Source organism: Coffea eugenioides, chromosome 9 (genome assembly GCF_003713205.1).
Source record: "Coffea eugenioides isolate CCC68of chromosome 9, Ceug_1.0, whole genome shotgun sequence".
NCBI lineage: Eukaryota > Viridiplantae > Streptophyta > Magnoliopsida > Gentianales > Rubiaceae > Coffea > Coffea eugenioides.
Window position 1 is genome coordinate 37,214,935 of NC_040043.1, and position 23,207 is coordinate 37,238,141.

General features: G+C 35.4%; 3 protein-coding genes across 3 annotated transcripts; 1 reads left to right on the forward strand and 2 right to left on the reverse strand.

Moving 5' to 3' along the window:
* The first annotated feature begins 5,922 nt into the window (after positions 1 to 5,922).
* LOC113783627 (40S ribosomal protein S29-like) lies at positions 5,923 to 6,452 on the forward strand. The gene has a single exon (XM_027329821.1). The coding sequence runs from the start codon at positions 6,155 to 6,157 to the stop codon at positions 6,326 to 6,328; it is 174 nt and encodes a 57-aa protein (XP_027185622.1). The 5' UTR covers positions 5,923 to 6,154; the 3' UTR covers positions 6,329 to 6,452.
* Positions 6,453 to 10,544: 4,092 nt separating this feature from the next.
* On the reverse strand, positions 10,545 to 13,649 carry LOC113782500 (putative late blight resistance protein homolog R1A-10). Its single transcript, XM_027328392.1, has one exon. It carries the CDS (start codon positions 13,647 to 13,649, stop codon positions 10,545 to 10,547), a length of 3,105 nt encoding a protein of 1,034 aa, XP_027184193.1.
* A 4,328-nt stretch (positions 13,650 to 17,977) lies between these two features.
* On the reverse strand, positions 17,978 to 19,716 carry LOC113782501 (metacaspase-9-like). Its single transcript, XM_027328393.1, has 2 exons — positions 19,377 to 19,716; positions 17,978 to 18,832 (listed from the first exon to the last, which is right to left on the reverse strand). The coding sequence occupies exons 1-2, from the start codon at positions 19,714 to 19,716 to the stop codon at positions 18,249 to 18,251; spliced, it is 924 nt and encodes a 307-aa protein (XP_027184194.1). The 3' UTR covers positions 17,978 to 18,248.
* Between the last annotated feature and the right edge of the window lie 3,491 nt (positions 19,717 to 23,207).

Here is a 23,207-nt window from a genome sequence, read left to right on the forward strand (position 1 = left end):
TCCCTTTCTCACAATATAAATTTACATATTATAACAGGATACATGAAGTACAAGAATTTAGTTTTATTACCAACTAAAAAATTTACTGATCAAGCAAAGCAGTGCATAATGTATTGTAGATAATATACTGGTTTTCTTGAAACCAATTCACATGAACACTTTGTAATAGTAGGCTAAGATGAAAAGGAAATTTATACCTTGATTTCTGCTTTAAATCACCTTTACTCCGAATAAATGAATAGCATCTTCACTTTGTCTCCATTTTCTTCTTCTTTTTCCTCTGTCTTTTTCTTCTTTATTTCTTCTCTTCTAGTTACATGGTTACAATATTAGAAATTTGTTCAATCATCTTTGTCAAATCATACCAGTCACAAAAATGGCACCAAATTTCTTCCTCAATTGGCACCTTTTTGTAATGGAGTTTTAATTAGCTTAATTAGACATCAAATTTATGTTATTCTAGTTAAATGTAATTAACTAATTTTGACGCATTTTTCCCCAAATTTACATTAGTTATTAGTCCCAATTTCATAGGACAAAGTGGTAATTTCAGCTATCATGATGTAAGCAAAGGACTCCAAATCTCTACTAGGGAGGTCAGTGAAATTTTTAAAACCTTGGGAGATGTCAGTGCAAGTATTAGAAACCTCAGGGGGGTTTGTGAAATTATCCCTTTGTTTAATCTCATAATTCAAACACAAATAAAGGTGTTTAGTGTATTTACAGTCCTCTGAATATTGTAATGCGTGATAGAGTCAAGATTTTACAGTACTCTGAATATCGTAATGGGTGATAGAGTCAAGAAAGGTAGCTGCCCTTTCTTTTCTCTGTCACTTCCTTGCAACTTGACACCACTTTGTCGAATTTATAAATGTTCTAGCCATATAATACTAATTGTCTTAGAAAAGGCCATGACATTTGGTTATATCTATTTAAAAAAATAATGCAACTTGTAGTTTTAAAATCTACTCGTGAGACGGCTTGCGCAATACGCAGGAGAGCTAATATTTTTCGTGTTAAGTTACTTAATTTTTAGTCGTAATATATTTCTTGTAATGTAGAGAGTCATATAATTGTTATAAGTCTGGCTTGATTTATAAAATAATAGTGTGGTAAATTAGTTGAGTGAATATAGTGTTAATAGTTTGTGTAGTATGGAGGATATTTTGTAATGTAATGGTTAATAAAGTACTACAATTGAGACAATGCAGTGTCGACATTTTGTGTGGTATGATTTGTATAAATTATGTGGTGTGGGTGAGGTAATTATAAAGATACCCATATATTTTTATGTATATCTCTATTACTCACTAAGTTCCATAAATATAAGCCTATTTCCTCTTTTTGCATAAATTAAAGCATTTAATCAATATAATCACAACAATTATTTTTCTTTCATATTTTTGTAAAATGCCGCTCACTAATATTAGATCATTAATCCACATTAAGATCCATGTATTATACATTGTTTTTGAAATTTACAGTACTTAAATTTTTTTAATGTAAGAAACAATCTAATTAATGTTGCATGTTTGACTAAAAGAATAATAAAAAAATAGGATACAGCATTGCTTTTCAATTTAGAGCAATTTAGAGCCATTAGGAAAAATGAATATGCTAAAAATTTTATAATAATTATATATATACATTAAATATGGATATCTATCTACCAATATAAAAGTGAGAGTTGCCCTATGAACAGTACTTTTTTATCGAGCGGTTATCCTGCAATTGTTATTAGATATCCGAACTATTAGTAAATAACAAACTAATTATTCTTTTTTATAGAATGAAAAGAATAAGAATAAAAAACAAGGGCATTAAAAATTTGTAATAATTATACAGAGTAAATATGGATATATAGACTAATATATATTTATAATTGTATGTTTTAAAAAGTAGTAGGATTAGAAACCATTTTTAGTCCAAGAATTCAACAATTTTACATAACACTATTTTATTTCATTTTTTTTGCAATACATGCATTCATTTTTTTGCAAACAATTATATTTCATGTCACAGTAATAAATCCATTTTTTAAAGTCACTAATGCCAATAATAATTTATTAATCATTTTCTCAATAATTGTGTATTTACAGAACACTTAACAATTTTATTTCATGTTAAGCCAACAATAATTTATTAATTATTTCATCAATAATTGTGCATTTACAGAATACTTCAAAAGCAAATAATTAACCACGAAATTAACTTTCTCCTAAAATACAAGACTAACTTTTAAATTTTGTTTAAAAAGTAAAAAAATATCACTAAATTCAACATTCAAACTTAAAGAGCCTAAATAAAAAGGTATATAATGACATTAAATCACATAAATTGTCTCTTTTTAAGATGTACAACATATAAGGTAAATGTTAGATTGGATGGTAAAGTAGAACATGTGAATTTTGACAATCAATAGCTTTGTTTTTTTCTTCTTTTCAAGTAGTACTATTAAAGAAATATAAGAAATCAATGAAATCCAGCATTTTACGTTCAATCCAAATTTCGAAAAGGAAGTCCCAAACCCAAGAGGGATGAATCATGAAAAAGGAAAGAGTGATGGGTGTCTGCTGGTGGGTACGAACCACGATCACTTTCCATTTAGTTATAGGCAAAGTAGCAAACGGAGAAGTAGCAATAGCTGGAAGCAAATGATGCAGCCCAATTGACAAAAAAGGGCCAGCCACTGCTTGACAAAAAATGCACCATTCATTGGACAACTCTCTCTTTTATATAGTTAGATATTCATGGATAAATGGTTAGAGATGTCACTGCTTGTTACTTACCCATGATAACTATCAAAATAACCAAATATATAAAGCACCTAGGGGTGGCAATTCGGGTCCAATCAGGTTGGCGGGTCGGGTCTTGACTCGACCCGTCAAAAAATCTGTTGACCCGAACCCGACCCGCCAACCCGTGACGGGTCAGTATATCTGACATGAACCCGAAAATTTTGGGTTGGCGGGTCGACTCGAAATGACCCGAAAATTAATTTTAATTTATCACTGTAAATTCTAATAAAATCAATTTCTCACAAAATTAATTACATCATCAAGTAATAAAAATTTAAATAAATAATTTCAAATCAAATCCAAAATAAATTAAACACCGTAAAAGTGTTTTATCCCAAACCAAATATAAAATAAATTAAAACGAATTATATTATTTGTCCAAATATAATAATTTTAACTTCACACAAGGTAAATAAATTCATTTAGGATTAAGTAATTAATGCCTTTGAAAAAAAAGAATGATTTAGTTTAGTTAGATAAAATAATTTTTATGTTTATTAAATTATTTTTAATTTGTAAACGGGTCATATCGGGTCATATCAGGTCACCACGGGTTGACCCGAAATCGACCTGTTTTCTTTTCGGGTTCATCGGGTTCGACCCGATTCTGACCCGAACTCCCAAAACTTCAACCCAAACCCATTAATTTCGTGTTAGATTCGTGTCGTGTTTTCGGGTCGTGTCAGAAATTGCCACCCCTAAAAGCACCGCTACTTTTAAAAATTTAGATGAAATTTTAAAAAATTTAGTGACCCAGGGTGCACTTCATCTTTTATAAAAATATATTAAAAACAAAATTGTGCAGTGTTTGGCATAGGAGGAAAATATATCAATATGGCCATTTAATTTATATCTTGATTTTTCAAGCTTTAGATTTGAATCTATATTTAAAAAAGAGGATAAAAAAGAACATGACAAAAATAAAAACCATAATGTGTATTTATAGGCTTACAATATTTCTAGGCATGACTCATAATCACTATTCTATCGAACATAATATTTAGATGGTCTCTTGATAACCAAATTTGTGTGATCAAATACTAATTAACTTTCTAGATAGGACCGAGAAGGATTTGGTCAAATGAATAAAGTTGAAACCCTAAAACATAGAGGTTTTCGGTTCTAATACCCCAAAAAGAAAACTTTCTGAATAGATACTAGATTCTTTAACTAAAGAATGAGAGACTCCATGAATATATTAATGGGCTTGAATTTGGTAGCGGGGAGGAGCTTTTCATCTTTTTTTTTGGCAAACCCCTTACATAGGGGATCTTTTCTTCTTTTTTGATTGAATAGAATCTTATCCTTCATTTTCCTCTAAATACTTTTAGTTTGAATATGCAGTATATTAATGTACCCAAGCTCAATTAATAATTGTCCAGTCCGTTAAAATCTATTAAATTTTTGTGGAAGTTTGTTTGGAGAGTTTGGATGTGAGTAATTATCTTTCTCAATTTTAATTTAGTTTGATATTCATATTATATGCTTTCTAATGAGATTGACCATCAATTAAATTTAGTAAAAATCTTATAAATTTTTTAAATATGTTTTATTCAAGTAGAATGTCAACCTTAATAGTATGCTTCAAACACTCGATATCTGTTTTATTTTCAGTAGTCTCAAGAAAAGAACTTTGTCATCAAATATCACAAAAAAGTAATACGTACACATGCTCTTATGCTAATAAATAGATCATACCAACTATAAAGTGTGAGTTTCTGATCGAATTGGAATTGGGAGGACCACTTATTTTTTGGGCTAGTTTTGTAATTGGAGTCGATGGTGTGGTTTTTGGATATTTAATGATGTGGTGGTAGCGGTAGGGGAGTTATCGGTTGAGGGCTTCCATTGTCGTTTGTTTTGTGTGTTAGATTGTGAATGGTTTCCATTTCTGCCCTTCATTGCCAGATATGCCCTAATGCTTTAGAAGATGCATTGTTTGTTGCAGTCATTTCACGATGATTAATTAAATGAGGCATTCGTTACTTCTTGCAATAAATGGTCATAGCTTCTATATATATATATATATATATATATATATATATATATATATATTGTTACCTTTATTGCTTGTCTTATAATTGTGCTCCGCAGAGAATCCTGTCAATGTTCTTGGAATTGGAGCGCGCTTGTGTACTAGCGTTCCTTTGATTGGTGAGTGTTTTGGTTTTCTACTAGCTTTGGTTGTTTGTAAACTTTTTTATGACTTTTTTTTTTGTAGTTTTCTGTTCTTAAATATACGTCTCTGTTACTGCATGATCCGTTCGGCTTGTTCTTGCATGATTCGTTTGGTCTGTTTTTGTCTCTATTGAATTGTTATGTACTCTGCATTTTTTTATTGTACTATGTCTATCTTCTTGGTTTGGTCTACTTTTGCATGATCCGTTGGGTTTGTTTTTGCCTTTCTTGAATTGACCATTGAACAAACTTGGTGTTATTATATCAGCCTTTTTTGGTATCTCCTCGGCTTTTTTTTACTGTGTTTTTCTTCTTTTGTCGTTGGTTGAGGCCATTGACTTTATGTTTAGTCTTTCACTTTCTCAGTTTGTCATTGGTAGAGCCTATTAAATTTATGTTCAGCCTTTTGCCTATGTTTGGTTCGGATCATTCTGTGTTATTTTCAATTGTATTTCTTTTCTTGTTTTTCTATTGGTTTAGGCTATTGAAGTTAACATTTAGTTAATTTTGTCTTCTATTTGTGTCGCTTGCTTTGTTGGGTTTTTCTTTTTCTTGCTTATTATGCTTGTTGGGATAGATGTTTGCTTGTTTTGGTTGCTCACTTAGGCTATTGGATTACCAAGGTTGTTGATTTATTTGGGTTTGTCAAATTATTTTGTGTATTTTTTGACTGTGCAACAGGTAACAAGTTAGGTGCTTGGTTTGAGGGTATGGGATTCGGGATTTGGAATGATGTCCATTTTAAGTGTTTTGATAATAGGTATGGAATTGAAGATTTTAGAATGAATTCTAAAAAGTTGGTAACTCTCCGTTCCCGAGTAAATTGGTGGGTTTTGTTAATTTCTATATTTGATTCCAAGAATAAAACATTTCCTTTATCCACTTACCCCTTCATCCTCGTTCAGTCATCCTCTCTCTAGTCTTTCCCCATCAACTCCCACCACTCATCTCCTCCTCCTGGACAACCTCACCCCTGAGTTTAAATCAGTATCAGAATTTACAGCCGCAATCTCAAGGGATTCAACTTCAACTTGAGAAAGAAACCCCGTCGGCTTGAGTCTGGTGCCACCCCACACAAAGTTCCTTAAATCTGCCTCCTGCGCCTTCAGTAATTAGGGTTGGCTTTGGCAGAAATTAGCAGCCGCTGAAAGCTTGATAGAGAGGAAGACGATATCAAGATGGGACACTCCAACATCTGGAATTCTCACCCTAAGAACTACGGCCCTGGCTCTCGCACCTGCCGTGTGTGTGGAAACTCCCGTGGTATTATCAGAAGGTATGGCCTGATGTGCTGCAGACAATGCTTCCGCAGCAATGCTAAGGAGATTGGATTCATTAATAAGTATCGTTGAAGGAAAAGGTCGTTGCCTCCTTGCTAGTGGATTTTGTTAAGCAAGCTGCCGTTAGAGATAAATGGATCCCAAGTTGTTATTTGCTTTGTATTTTGAACAATTTTGGCTGTTCTAATTTGTCATTGAACCTCAATTGGTATGTGAATCTACAAATTCTACTATATGCTGTTCTTTAATATAGGATATCGCATATTTTCTTGAAAAAAAAAAGTTCCTTAAATCTGTTTGCAAGCTAACAAAGAAAAAGATAGGGTAAAAATGCAATAATAATTTTGATACCCATTCCACTAAAAATTGTACCAAGCAGTAGTTATTTCAATGATGCCAGGAGCTTATACCCATACTAATTTTTTATAATTCATTCTGTATTCAATTCCAATTCCGGAGCATGAACCAAGCACCCCCTTAGTTGCAATCAACTGACTAGATTTGGATTTTGAACTGGACTTCAATGTCACTTAACGGCACGAGGATAATATTTTTGCCATTTTTAACAAAATAATAAATATTATCACGTCCACTATGTGTTGCATCTATGTCATACAACCATGGTCTACCAAGCATTACGTGACAAGCATCCATATCCACAACATCACATAGGAAGTCATCAACATATTTACCGATTGAAAATAAAGCATGACATCTTGAATTTACCTCAACATATTCTACCCCTTTAATCCGACCAACCCTTCAATAGATAATTTTAATTATTCAACCAATTGTTTAAAAAACATATTTGAAAAAATACCACCATCAATTATCAAATTCAAGACACGATTAGAAATCCTACACCTGATTTGGAATAGTTGATTTCTCTGGGTCTTATCTTCCTTCCGTGAAAGACTGCGAACCATATACAAGGACTACTGGATGACTAGTTTAGATTTTCCTACAACCACTGGTATTGTAGTGTCATGAATGAGATATTGACGATGAGTGATCTCACAAACACAATCCTCATAGATCTGATAACTCAAGCATTTAGCGAGATTGAATGAATACCAAGCTCATCAAGAGTGACTCTACCATCTGCACGATGATAATGTGTAGATCTCTTGAACTAACCCTTTGCGTCTACGTATAGCTCATCAAGAAGTAGTTCCATTCGATCCATACGTGCTTTACCATGATCTAGGTTAATCTCGAGGCAAACCAGCCTACTATGGAATGCATCAGTGATTGTCATAGGTGAATCCTACTTTGATACCGCATGATGCGATAGCGGAAGCGTACAAAAGAATTTGTTTCATGAATGAAATCTATAGAAAGAACAAAAGAAAAGAATCACGTTTTAACCTCGAAACACGAGTCAAGGATAATTAGAGAAAACTCTCAAAATTAGAATAAACAATCAAAATTTCATTAATAATTGATAAAGAAATCGATGCAAAAATCTTAAGGATGGGCCTATTTATAGGCTACAAGTGCTAGTCTAATAAGTTACTTGATAACTAAGAAACTCCTAAGTATCTAATTAGAATAGGAAACGAAATAATAAAGAAAATAGGAAACCAACTCAAAACAAGAAACTATTGTTCGACGACGTCCGACGCCGGTCATTGGGCTAGATGTCCTCTGATGTGAACTCTTATCGTGAGCTTTCTTCTTCTTCCCCTTTTCATGATCTCTCGTCACTGACAATAATTATAATAATCCTACTCAACGAAAATAAAAATACAACTATAAAATATACCCTAATTTCGACTCTAAATAACTTCTTGAGATGAAAGGGGCATTCCACATCAACATGTGTACCTTTTGTTCTCTCAATAGGTATATTCATCTCCTTTAGACTGCAAATTTTTGTATAATAGGATAATTTGTGTCTTCTGAACTTCCTTAAAAGCCATAATAGCCCCAGTTGTGTTGTCTCTTGCTGTCAGCATCACCGACTGCCTGGTATCCTCATATTGAACATAGGTATATACTTACTCTACCATAGGAAACGACTTCCCTAAAAGCATGCCACTGCAAATTTTGTCCAATCTATCATCTAACCCATCAAAAAATTATGTACTATGTCTTCCTCTATGAGGGTTATACCTGCCGATATCGGCTGCACAATCCATCAAATTCGGTGGATGGAAATCAATTTTCCTCCACAAGTCTTGAAGGTCATTGTAATACTTCTTAATCAGCCCTCCCACTTGCCTCATTTGAGCCACACTTCTTCGCAGTTCTTACACCTATGATGTATCAGACCCATCAAAGAAAGTTTTAGCAACAAAAGCCTATACCTTTTGTGGTAGTACGGAGATGAATGAAGTTACCGATTAAGGATGGATCATGGGATTTATCAACTACCCTTTTCCAATTGAATCTTCAATCCACCACCATCGATACATTGGATCCGTGGGTAAGGGTTGAGGAAGTTCACCATTAATAAACCCCATCTTGTTTTTATCTGAGATACATCTTGACAATTTGGGACCATAAAACATAGTTAGTGTCATCCAACCTGATACCAATTTGAGCTATGGAAGAATCATTGTTTGGTGTAGGTCTCTGACACCTGTTTAAGACTTGCAATATTCGTATCGCCAAGTCTTTAAGAATTGAGTCAACTCTACCTAGCACAATCTTGGATGATGCTATCATGGTTTAGGTTCAAAATTTTTATCAGAGTTATATTTTGAGCAGAGACCCTAAATTCTCTACTTTGATATCACGTAAAGAAGAAAAGAAAGAATTAAGGAAATATTTTTTCTATATTTCAAACAATAGTTACAAAGGTAAAACACTTGTATCTAGGCATATCATGAGATAAGACACAATGAACTTGGACAATCTTTTAGATGGTAACTATTCTAATCTATCATTATCAAATCTCTAGTTGATATACATCAAAAAATTTAAAAAAAATATATATCAACAACTCACTCCAGTAGTAACGTTATTGAATGGTAATTTGAGTATATTGATCATATGATCATGGTTTTAGTTGTAATTAGTGAATGGGATAGGTGCAATCTTGTAAAAAAAAAAAAAAAAACTGGATAAATAAACAAAGAAACAGTCAAAATTTTGTTAAACTTGGGACTAAGCATTTCCCAAAACCATGGACCTAACCTCATTAAGTTTTGATTCACACTAAAAAAGTTAAGACTGGTCATCATAAACAAAAGTTAGTTGGACTTATGATTCGGCTTTTGTTCCTCGTGTTTTTCCTTTTCAAGAGGGTACGTTAATTCTTAGAGGGGCGGGAGATCAAGAATTCAAACCATACCACCCATCACCACAATATGTAGTTTTTTCACCCATCTAGATTAGGCTAGAGTAGGTCTAGGAGTAGGAATATGACTCTAAATAACGAATGACAAAAAAAAAGAGGGTACGGTAATTCAACCAAGAATTAGTTTTCAAAATGTTACACCGTACATTGAGCAAGACTACCTCCAAAAAAGGGGGGGGGGGGGGGATATCTAATGTCACTATTAGGCATCAAAACAGACCCATGGAACCAGCTAACCCACCAACTAGTAATGTTGATCAATTGCTCATGCATAATTCAGTTGTATTTTGTGGGTTTCCATTCCAATCTTGTGCTTAAAAAAAAAAAAAGAAGGGTAAAAAGAACCCACATGCATGTCTAGTAAGTTTTAACTTTATTCACAGCGCCATCATTGCCCTTAATCATGTGATTGCATAACGGGTTAATTAATTGGATGACAACAGGCTATCGAAAGCTGGACTCCTTCAAGGCCATCATCATGGATATGATGATTACTCTACATCCAATAATTAGGGTTAGTATGTATGAAGTGTTTTTCTATAGTGAAATAGGTTTCATAAGAGTTGATACGGAAATCTGTAACGTCGTGAATCAAGATGTATACAGAACGATGAAGTTACTTGTTAGCTGCAATCTGATGCGAAAATCTGTAATTGAACTTTAAGATGAAACTTATCCATGTCCAGCAAGCACTTCAGAGCAGAAGCAGTTATCCAGATATGAATTGGCAAAAGAATTAACAAATCATGTAGTTAGACAACGGAGATCTCTGCACCCAAAAAAACGAAAACCGAAAGCTTTAGATATCAAGAATTGCACATGGCAATGTTAAGTACCATCATGAAGATGGGCATTACATAAAGTAGTTCCACTACACTGAAATGGTAAAGTACTTGCAATCCTACTGAGCATTTAAGCAGGGTCCTATGTGAAAAGTAAAGATCAAAAGTCGAGAATTTTTTGATATACTTTCTTACAAATTGATCAATTTCTGATGATGACAGCAAGGTCTTCAATCAGATCTTTAAATTCTTTTGCAGAAAGCTCAGCAGATTCATTACAGTAATGCAACTCAATTCGCTCCAAAGTTGGGATTTCTCCAAGAACATAGGGGAGCTCAGCAAGAAACTCACAGGACCTCAGGATTAGGAACTGAAGGCAGGGAAAGTGATCATCTTCTGCTTCCCATTGCACAATATCAGTTTTTTCAATTAGTAATTGCTTCAGACAGCGAAATACTTCATCAGTTAGTTTCCATGTTGATCCTCGGAAGGCATAGTTTTTCAGCTTGAGCACCTCAAGGTTGGGTAACTTGGCAACATTGGTCATATCCTCCCATGGCAGATTGCTCGCGCTTAAAGTCAATTTCCTGAGATTAGATGGGAAAGCATCCCAACTTATAGTCCTGGCCTCTCTGATTTCTCTGTAAAAGGAACAGTTGAGTGCTTCAAGCTGATGCAAGTAGGCCAGATCCTTCAGACACTCACATGATCGATCCCTGTAGTAGTCTTCTTTGGTTTCACACAATCCTAGTTCTGCAAGATTGGGCATCTTGGCAAACGCATCCCTCCTGCAACAGAGAAACTGTACTGTGGATAATGTTTTTAGGTATCCCGAAGGCAACGGCTTGCGGTAAATATTGCTTGCAGCATCAGTGAGATAGCTTAGAAAAGCAACCATAGTTGTATGGAGATGCCTCAAGTTTGGCATACTCCAATATCTCACTATCAGAGTGGGGAGATCCCCGTCGTCCCTTATTGGCCATGGACCATTGATGACTAAGGTTTGGAGATTCTTGAGTCTCCAAAGTGCTGTGGGAAGCTTATAGGTAACGTTCAGTGCAAGGTACGTCAAATATTCTAAGTTAACTATTTGAGCAGGGAAAGAATCAAACTGCAAGAAAAACATGTCCAATACTCTGAGGGATTCGAATGTCAAATAAGAGAAAAAGATATCTGGAACAAAACCTGAACCCAAAGCAAAGCACAAAAAAGATTTAAGACTTCGATATGGAGGTGCTAAGTGGACATCAGCATCAGAGTTCAAGTGCAAAATGAGATGACGCTGATTGTCTTTTGCAGGGAAACTTTGGTCCTCTTGTTTTATTACAGTCATGATGTTCTCTTTTTGAGCTTCCCTCAGACATAATTCCCGCAAGAGGTCATGTAGTCGACAAGTTTTGATTTTGCCAACTACATTCCTTTTTCCAACCAAAACTAAACTCCTACCAATAAGATCTTCCAAGTAGGCCTCTGCCACATCTTCAAGATTACTTGAAGAACTTTCTTCCAAGAAGCCCTCAGCAATCCATAAACGAATTAACTTCCGAACTTTAATCTCATAATCTTCAGGAAAGGCTCCCATGTATAGAAAGCAAGCTTTAAGTTGTTGGGGTAAGTAGTTGTAACTCAGAGCAAGTATATCTAAACATTGTTCGGGATTGGTGAATACAACGGAACTTACACTAGCTGCAACATCCTTCCAGCAGTCAGATGTCATCACAGTTCTAGACAGAGTGCCAGCTATAACAACAATTGCAAGGGGTAATCCATGGCATTTTCTTGCTATTTGCTTTCCCAAGTCCACCAATTCAAGAGGGCAACCTTCAAGTCCAAAAACAAGCTTTTCCAGCAGTTCCCAGCTTTGCTTTGTATCCAAAAGACTCATACAATGAGGATGACTCTTTGGACTCACATAGGTTGCTAATTCCATGAACCGGCTGGTCACAACTACTCGACTACCATTATTGTCATCTGGAAGACACATCTGGATACAATCCCAGGCCTCATTACTCCATACATCATCCATAACAACCAGGTACTTCCTACCTTTTAGAGATTGATACAAGTCTTGAGCTAGATCTTCATTAGTCTTTTCATGATCATTATCAGAGGGCTTGGTAACAGAGCGCAAAAGATCAAGCAACAAATTTCTCAATTGGTATACTTGAGATACGCTAACCCATGCCCGACAATGAAATTGAAAATCAGTATCAGGGTGATCGAACATTTGTCTAGCTAGAGTAGTTTTACCAATACCACCCATCCCCACAATTGCTAGAACTTCTCTTCCCAGCAAGGGTTCTGCTAGCCTATCCATAATTTTCTTCAAAACAGCATCAAAACCAACTACAATATTCCTCAGATTTGAATCAGATAATGAATGTCCTTTGAGGGGAAGACTACTCTGCAGCTGCAAGGTTTTTAAACCTCGTGTAATACCCTTTATCCCTCTAATCTGTCTGATCTTTCTCCTAATGGATTGAACCTCTCCAGATATATGTGAAAAGTATTGGTGAATGCCTCTCTCGCCATCAAAGCCACTTTTAACTGCTGCTTCAAGATTAATTTTCCTATCCAGAGATTTTTCGGTGCACTTGTGAATTAGTGTATCTATTAAACAGCTCATCTCTGACAGGATAGAATTGTCTTTCATCCATTCTTTTACAAAACCTGCTGCTCTGTTGACAATATTTTTGACATCTTTCTCCACTTCATTACGGCCACGCCATTTGACAGAAGAATCCTCAAATGCAGTGAGCAAGAACTGAAGATCTTTGTACAGAACCATCTGCTGGATGCCCACATCATTGAAAAAGACTACTGCTGCTCTCAGATCATGACTGGGACCATCCATTTCTCTAACTACATCAAGAAAATAACATAGTCTTGGGTTTTCCCTGGTGCTCTGAAGATCTCTGTTGGAACGGAATCTGTATGATTCTTTGTCAATGAAATCAATTTGCATCAAAATGGTAGGCACTTCATCAAGTATTTTCTGCATATTCTCTGACATTCCGTGAGTTTGGAGTAATCTTTGCATGATCTCCATGACGTCTGACACCACTGCATCAGACTTAACTGCAACAAGAAAATCTCCAATTGACCGTCCAAGAGGTTCACTCTCGAATCGTAATTGCTCCACACGAGATCTCACTAGAACTGGAGTTCCTTCTAAAACGTTTAAAAGTTCAGAGACTTTCTCAGAGAAGGCTTTGACCTGCATCTTCTTGATCTCGAGAATCAATAAAGGGAATTTCATCAGGCACTCCAACTGGTGCACCAGAGAAACAATTGCAGCCTGAGCCATCTCCCTCTAAATCTCTCTGCGTAACCACGTCAGCTAAAGGGTAACTGATAGTTGTTCGATTCCAAAGAGCCCAAAAATGACAAAGATAGTCAAATTAGCGACGAATAGGAAATGAAACATCTAAAAATTGCCAGAAAATTAAGACAAAATTGATGGTGCTAGATTACCTGTTTGCAAAATTACACCAGGCCAGAGCTAGAGCCTTAATCAGACTTTGAAGCTAGAACTGGAGTTTCTTCGGGCTTGGTATTTTGCTCTCTCAGGAACCGATATGCTGTTCACCCAGAAAGACTGTCTATGATTATCACTCAAAATGGTCAAATACGATGAAAAAATAAATTATCATTAACTCCAGTGCTGAATATTTTAAGATGCTTCCATGTGCATAAATCCAAGTTCGTGAGTCATGATAGCTTTGGGTAAACTATTCAAGTATTAATTGGTAGGCCCGGTAAAGATGCTTAATTAACTAAGCATTTTATTAGATGCAAATTGCGTTGTGTAGAAAGCACAAACACATGATAACGACTTATCAAGAAGTATGTAAACAAAAATCCGAACGAAATGGCATTCTTGTCCCCATTGTTTATTACAATGGCATAGTCCAAAGCTAGAGATTATGGGGCAAACACTTTGGTAATTGCAAGTCAATAACAAATGCACGCAAGACAATTTTGAGTTGTCACTAAAATTAGTTTTAAGTATTTTAGAGAAAATTTTCTTATTTTTCTATTTCTTTTATTAGATCTTTGTTTTCATTTTTTTTCAGATTTCGTTTCAAATTTGAAATTTTTTAGGTTTATTTTGTCAAATATTATCATATTGTCGAAATTTGAAAAAAATTAATTAGCAGATTTGGTAAACATGCATAGATATTCTTGAAACGGTAGTGTATTATCTAATCTTTTAGATTTGTTGTATCTATTTTGTATCATGTAATTTTTACAATTAGTGCAGATTTCATTAATTAATAAAACTATGATGTGTTTTATGCCAAAAAAGAGTTGAAATATTTTTTTTCCAGATTCTCTCTCTTTCCATGGTAATTTCTTAAATTTTCATTAGGATAAAGGTAAAATTTTCTAATTTTAAGTTGTGGCACATGACTATATGTGCCATCATTTCCATTAGAAATTGGACAAAATCTACCAATTGCCCACTTTTGCACAAAATTGAATAGATTGAGGACTGTGTTTACTTTCAGAAATAGATTAGGGATCAAATGTGCACATGAATGATAAATTGAGGATCAAAATTATAATTCTCCCTAATTTGGAAAATTATGAAAAGGATTATGTCTGTGTTTAGAACTAACCTTGGCCAAAATAGATCAACCTAATGGTTCCCACTCCTCCATCTCCTTGAACAATTTTGTCACTCTCAATGGCCTGTGGCAAGACCTTGGGAATGAGGTTGTGATCAAGGGCAAAGGTCTTAAACAACCTTGCAGGAGGGATTGAGGAAGAGGCCTCATAATCATAAGTGATAGGAGCCATGTTGCCTTAGTTTGGTGTTTGGGTACATACAAAAGTTCTTACAGAACAAAGAGGTTTCAAGAAATGTAGTTCTTAACAAGGATTTGGGGTGCAAAGCAATGCGATGGGAGATGGCATTTACAGATTGAAGTTGATGTGGGAATCGAAATACAAAAACACCTTGTAGACTTCATAGTCGGTTTTGCGATGATTTCTTTAGTTAAATTGTGATACCAAGTTTGAATAAGATGGACCCGCATTTTATTATTAATGTAATCTTCTAGGATGTTAACATTTAATCCAGTTAGAAAATGCGTTTACAAATTAAAATTGCTGTATGATTTTCTATGTGAAACCCTTGGTCGGTCTTGCTGTGCTTAGTTAGTACGGTGGTACGGCTAAGTGTAAGTAAGTGTGCATGGCACATCATATCTAATCTTGTGTGGCTATGGTTAAGACTAGAGCAATTAGAAGTTCTGGGTTCAAATTTCCAAACTCTTTAATCCCACCCTACCCAAAAATTTTTTTTTAAAAAAAAAGGGCCTTCATTTTAAATGTTAGAATGTGCATCCTTGTTGGGTGGTAAAATAGATAAATTTGGCATTTGCTGGAATTCAATTTTACAGCACACAGTGTACATGTATCTAATGTAGCACTTAGTAAAAATCTTTCGGCAAATGCAAAATGTACCCATCAACTAAAAGGTTCCAGGCGGTTTACTATAACAAATAATTTCAGTACATTGTAGTTCCTAGGCTCCTTGTGTCTTCACTGAATTTCTAGAATGGTTTCCTTAATTACGTCTATTCACTGTCGGAACTTTGTAGCTGAATAAGTTCCAAGTGGAAGAGTTCAAGCAAAGAGAGATTGTGATTGACGTAAAAAGTTGAACACAAAATAACATGGTCATCTCTGGGCTCAAACCTAGATGGTAAGGCTATTGCCGACTCAAGAACACTGGGATGGAACCAGAAACCTCCCCAGTTGTAGATGTCAAAGCCATTGCTGACTTTTTTATTTGGGGAGTTACTCTAGAAGAGACTCGAATGAGTTGGATCCCGAAGGGATGCCATGCTTGGTTAAGAATCTGCTAGGTTAGCAAAACTCAATGGTTTATGGTGTACTTGACGTGTTTTTTGTCCTCAAATATGCTGTACTTAAGAATGAGGCAAAATGTAGCAGCAATATATGAATTGAATCCCACATTTTCATTGTTAATGTTACGTTTTTTTTCTTTTGAAAAGTGAACAAGAAATTTTAGTTATTTTTCAAATTTAGCTTTTTGGTAAAAGTGGTTCTTTCCTAACTGACTTATTCAAAACTTAATGGATGCACGTTACAAATAGATGATATTGGCACTTGTAGAAATAGAAACGTTTGTGGCGCTCCATCCTCCCTTTAAAAGTAAAAGAATAATACAGTGCTATAGGATTTTTTGAGAGTGTTGATGTCATTTTCCTATAATTATTATTTCCAATTATAGAACCTTGAAGGTCGAGAGACAAAAAAGAGAGAGAGAACTAAACAAATACTAAAAGCTAAAAGGAAACACTTGGCATAGATGTAAATTAAATAATATTGCGATTATTGGAGCTGGGGCAATTCTTTTGATGGCATTGGGAAGAACTATGCGTCAATACCATTGTTTCGAAACTCGTATCAAGAAGTGACTCGATCGAGTTCAAGGTAAGTGATCAATGGCTTCAACTGGTTCGGCTGGGGTCAAAAATTCCGAGAACCAATGAGGCGCCCAAACAGAACAGGGTGTGCTTCTTAATTCATTCTTCTATAATGCTAATTATTTGTTTTTTCTCGATGAACTCATGTACATATCCCGAAACATGAATAGTTTACATCATTTATAATGTAAATATACTATTATGTACTTAGACATATTTAGAACAACAGATGAATGATGGATGGGTTGGACAGTAAAGAATAATATAAGTGAAAGTTCTGAACTCGAAACTTAAAGATCCATGAGTGGCAATATGAGTTTGTAGATCTTGAAGATGTTTGAAACAGTTATAATTTGTGTAGCTCTGATTTTGATACTTTCTTACTGCAAAAGTTAGTGACATGGTAAGTTTTTGTCTAACATCTTTTGATCACAGCACATTAGTTTATCAAATTATTATATTTTTTCTTAAAGTCAATTGAAGAATATGGTGTATTCTATTCGTTTAGTTGGATGGATGTCGGTCAAATTTTGGCAGGCGTAAATTGTTGGCCATCAGACTTATGTCAGTTTGTAATTAGCAGTTGGATGAATAGTCACACAACTTTGCCAATTTTCTACGCAATTCAATATAGTTTTGTTGTAAATTTATTATGACTGTGCGTATACATTTTATCTATTATAAATTTAAGGAATAATATTTTATATACTGATCATCGAATGTATGACAACTCATTTGAATTTAAATTTTACTCATATGTCATACATCCAATCGTGATAGTGTATACAGTATCAGTATATATAAGATTTACTGTAATTTTAATATGACTATACATGTAGCTTTTATCTAATATTTGCCAAATTGTCATACATAACTTGGAAGTTGGAGCAATTACCAAATCATTCATTTAATTGTTTTCTTTTCTTATTAGATTATTATTGGGTTTGTTTAGATAGTATAATTTGAAAAAATAAAGTAAATTTTAACCACTTGCATCTTAAATACAATTTTTAACTACCTTTTTATTTTACATATATCATATCACAAAAAGTGTGATAGTATTATTCCAATGATCTTTCTAAGTAATCTTATATCCAAACACGCTCAAATGGATAGAAATAATTATCATAATCAGAAACACATTACACGTGCAATGCATGTAATTACTAGTGACTTCAAAAAGAGCAAAAATTTATTGCCAACCACAAAACAGAACCAGCTTGAAGAAGCTGAACTAGAAAAAACCAAAAGACAGAGGAATAGACTCACGAACTTGCAGTATGAAATTGCTAAAATGCTTCAAAGACCATCTAAAGAAAAGGCATCTAGAATGAACTGAGACGTGATTATTATGACATAGATAGAGTAGGATTAAACCCTTTATTTGGTCAGCTAATTTCATGCAGCGGTACGTAGGATCCCAGTCATACATATTGTCGATTGATTCAGCGTAGCCAGAGGAAAGGTGCATCGGCACGCTTGTCAGAGCAGTAGAGACATGGATGCTGATCCTCGTTTCTTAATTTGCATCTAATTGTCTCCACGAGCTCCGCGTTGCTCATCATGGGACCGCGCAGGTTCCGCAATGTAGAGTAAAGTTCAGCAGTAAACAGACCATAAGGGCGACGATGTTTCCCATCATCGTCGACTGCGGTTTCGTTGGACTGGCATCCACTGATAAGGATGCCACGGTCAACACTGACATCTGGATCAACATGCCGTCGGAACAGGATGCTGGCTTGATTTCCGTAAATGTCTCTCAAGAGTGTTCCAATATCTGAACTGTCTACGTGACTCAAAGGTCTCAAATGCCGCAAAACCGATTCAATGGGCATCCTTTTGGCTCTGCGACCGCCGCCAATGTTACCGTAATTGTAGGGCCTTGAGGCATGGCAAACATCTGGACGAAATCCAGGTCCAACTTGCTCCTTGGTCTGACCTATTAGCCCCCCACTGTGGCAGGAGTCTGCTATCATAACGAAATCAGCACCATGTGGCATGCCATTTACCATATCTCGAAAGTCTGCACCTGTTGACGAAGTAATTAATGTAGGAGTTTGCTAGTATAGAGTATAGAGTGCACATCCAGATGTGTTTTGAACTACTAAAGTTTAGGAATGGTGAGAAGGTGAACAGGATAAGTGTGTATGTGTGTGTTTTTAAGGATGTTTATACTAAACTTGAACAATAGGTGTGTGTATTAATAAAACGCCTGAAGTGGTGTTTGTTTTAGAAGAATTTCACGAATGTTTTCAATATTTAGTAGTTGCTTAATTTCTCCGCCCTTCCGTCACCCGCCATTATCTTGGTAAGATCGGCGTGGAGGGGATCAAAGAAGGGGGAATGAGGAGAACAGAAGGGGTGATTTTGTGAGCGTTTCTTTGGACATGTTAGGTAATTTTGCATTTGTTTGGGTTTTTTTTTGGAATGATTTGAGAAGGATTAATGTAGATATGTGTTTTAGAAGAACTTTTGTTTTTTTTTTTGGTCAAAATAGGCCATCCAAACACATATAGCTTAAATTTGGGCTTTGGCATGGTGGCAATTACTACTGATACTGTCATTAAACTCACTGAAAATGAGGTTTCGGTCACAGGGCACAATTGCTTCCTCTCTGATGCAGCCACGGCTTCCCCTGAAATCACGATATATTCCATGGCCACTAAAATAGAACAACAAAACATCGCCGGGCTCCGCCTGCTTAATCATCTCATAAAGCTCAGTTCTTATAACCTCACCTGTGGGCGGCAAAGGGGAGCTACGCTGATCAGTGAGAACTTCCACATTAGTACGACGGAAACCGAAACTATTTATCAGCAGGTCTTTCATTGCGGCCACATCATTGTAGCAGCCTTGTAGTTCATTCCCATCCCCCAAATAGCAGCAACCAACTAATAAAGCGTATCTACCCATGCCTCGAAAGCTTTGATCAGTACAAAGAAACTATATACGACGGTCAAGGAAATAAGTAGTTGAAATGATTCAAGGTGAATGAGGCATGCATTAGGAGACTCATTACTTGTGGGTATTTATGGATGTCTTTCAACAAAGTGCCATTCCAAATTTGGAATCCAATTCCGTAGTTTACGGTTGCTTTTGATCAATTTTATCAGGCTTGGCAGGCCACTTATGGTTCCCATTTCTGCAAGTGCTCTTTCTTTTTTTCCCTTTTTTGGTAGTATTGCAAGGAAAAAGTAGATAGTTTGTCGCTGATCAAAGTATACATGATTCTGGAATGGATGATGCGTGACTAAAGCATGCCATTGTAAATAGTTTAGTGACTTTTTTCGCCGTTTACTCTACACTTAATTGGCCAGTTATAAGTCTTCAATTTTTTCAAATTTGCCTCACATTTGCATCTTTCAAATTTTTTATAACTCTTTCTCCCCTATGTTTTCTTAAGTCTCATTTCTTCAGATATACCCATGAAGAAATAAAAGTAATACTTTTATCCAATTGAAAATTTAAAAGCCAACTTGAGAAAGGGGCGAATTTAAAAAGAATTGTAAGTTAAATTTTAATGACAACTAAAAATTGTCTCATTTTCATGCATGATTGAATTGCACCATTAACCTCTGGGCCATGACCATGTCAATTGTACTCTCTAGTAGAAATTGTCAATTTCATTAATTTGCCTCACAGTTTCTTGTGTATCTTGGGAGAGTGCTCCAAGAACAAAGGAAAATTTGGAACTGATGCTCGAATGGGGACTGGACTACAAGTGTTTGATAAGATAGATAGGACTATTTTGTATACCTATAGCCATATACAAAAGTCCTTAGTATTTACTGCATAGTTATTGGCTTTTTGAGTACATGTTGCAAACATGGATAGAAAAGAACTATAATGTAATAGATGGAGTACATATTGTACAGTTCTAATGGATTTGAAAAAAAAAAAAAAAGTGGGATGCCCTTTCTCTCCCTTATCATTTCATTGCAATTTGCAAGCGACAATGATTTGCCAAATTCCTATGTTTATGGCAGCCAACGTTCGATTAGAGCCATGGCAAAACAAAAATAAAAAAGCAACGCGTTAACTGTAAAGTCTATACATGTGATTCACATGATACAGGAATCCCCTTTATTAAAACTGGAGAGCAGAAATTCTGTCTGCAGATAAAGTATCATGTACCAAGGGTGGAGCCACCTTGGGTGAGAAATTCACTTCCTTCAAGCATAAGCAAACACGAATGGTCACTATAACAGGTGCCTTTTTCCAAATAAATAAATAAATAAAAACCAAAATAAATATTAAAATATTGATAGATGTCGATCTGTGCAATAATAAAAACCAAAAATTGACAAGTGTCGAATCTGTGCAATAATAAAAACCTACTCAAATAAAATACAATTTTTTATATATAGTGGTGAGCAGGGTCGAATTGACAGGTGTCGAGCATGTGCAATAATAATAATGTTAATCCTAGTTGCTAACAAAAAGCAGTTCCAAGTCAATTCTAGTACTGGAGCAGGGACTTTGAATGTGTAATGGGTTACTAGATTCACCCTGACTCAGAAGAGTTTGCTAGATCCGATATACCAGAATTTATTCACGAGAACTTATTAATTTATATATAGGGCAAGTAAGGTCATATCCTCAGGGATTAGAGAAAATTTGCTCCGCTCCTTTTCAAGTCAGGGATAAATAGGGGTTTTGAGAATTAAAAGCTAATGAATTATTAACTAAACTAATCGACTGCGAAAAATAATTAAGAGAGAAAGATAATGAGAAAAACTCTAGTCAAGGATACTGATAGGGTATATTTTGTTATTAATTTTATTAGTAATTTCCCCTTCTATCCCGGACAAATATTGTGTTAATTGCTGATATTTACTCATATTTGGTATCTGGACCCAATTTCAGGAATGAAGCGGAAAATTACCAAACATGAGGGTCTTTTTGGAGACAAATTGGGACTTCAAGCAAGTCGCAGGCCAGGGCCACAATGCTGAAAAGAATTGGACTCCCATTCCTTTATTGTTGTTGACCAAGAAGATTACAGAGAGAGAACTTCAAGGCTTGGGCCTTTGACTTCGGTAGGGACCACGGAGGAAAGAAAAAGGGCTTTGGTCCTTTTGTGCTGAAGAAAAGGAAAGCAACGTGGAGAGCAAAAAGGGACTAAGAAGAAATTGGGAGACTTGTGCCAATTGGTGGGGACCGCACATTAGTGTCACTTTCTTTTGACTTTTAAAAGGGGGCAAGAACGTACAGAAGACGGCTGGCTTTTATTTTGATCTCTAGTTTTAGTCTTTTAGTGTAGCTTTAGTTTTTCCTTCTTTTGACTGGCCTCTGACACACGCCAGGTGTTCGACAAAATTCCCCAACGGGAAAAACACCTTTTATTCTTTGCTTCTTAATAGAAAAAACAATGCCTTCGCAATTCATTAATTCGTGTGGTGATTTAATTATGCGGCGTGGCTAAATCTTCCATCTAGTCAAGGGTCAACTCGACGGCGCAGTCCCGAAAATCTGTGAGATCTAATTAGTTTTCACGTGTTCCTTTATTTATTAATATTTGCACGTTGCCTGCTTGTATTTACATGGGATTATTTTATTAATTGGATGTCAAGGGCCCGATGTTCAATGTGATTTATTAATCTCGTGCCAATTTAGTCAATTAAATCCGTAATTGTTTGATTGATTAATATTAGTGGCAACTGGTGTGTTTACCCATTAGGGGAACGTGCAATCTAATTTAAATAACCCTCGTAGCGTGTTGTTGGTTAGGGCTAGGTTTTTCTAATATTAATGCAATTGGGAAATTAATTCCTACGGTCGTACCTAGGAGTATTTTCTGGTTAGGGGTGATCAATGGTCGTACCTTGGTTATCAATAATTTAAGGAAAAATTGGTCGTCAGACTATAACTAGCCTATTAATAAATTAAGTGAACCTCTCCTGCATCAATGATCGGATAAATGGACTGTGCCTGAGTAGTTGCATCCTTGGCTAGAATTTATTTATTCTTGATTTAATTCCTGCTATATTTGTGCTAGTTATTTATTCATTTTTAGTTAAATTGTTTAATTATTTTTAGTTTCATTCCGGTGAAATCCCCCTTTATCAATTGGACTTTAAAAGAGACAGATATCTCCAGTCCCTGAGGAGACGACCCTACTTGCCACTGTCTACTATTAGTAATTTTGTCAACTAATTAATTCTGGTATATCGGATTAAGCAAACTCTTCGGGAACAGGGTGAATCAAGTAACCCATTGCACACCTAGAGTCCCTGCTCCAGTACCTAGGATTAATTATTGACTGCTCTTAGTGGTAGCTAGGTTCTATATTTATTATTATTATTATTGCACAGGTTGGCACCTGTCAATTTTTGGCGCCGTTGCCGGGGACTGGCGTTATTATTTGTTTCTTTTTAAGTTCATTTTTGCTCTAATTTTCTGGT

What these genes read in the sequence shown, in the direction of transcription:
- LOC113783627 (XM_027329821.1), top strand. Translation starts at nt 6,155, where the DNA reads ATGGGACACTCCAACATCTGGAATTCTCACCCTAAGAACTACGGCCCT.
- LOC113782500 (XM_027328392.1), bottom strand. Translation starts at nt 13,649, where the DNA reads ATGGCTCAGGCTGCAATTGTTTCTCTGGTGCACCAGTTGGAGTGCCTG.
- LOC113782501 (XM_027328393.1), bottom strand. Translation starts at nt 19,716, where the DNA reads ATGGGTAGATACGCTTTATTAGTTGGTTGCTGCTATTTGGGGGATGGG. An exon ending in TGACCGAAACCTCATTTTCA is followed by an intron (nt 18,833 to 19,376) that starts GTGAGTTTAATG and finishes CTTCGTCAACAG; the next exon opens with GTGCAGACTTTCGAGATATG.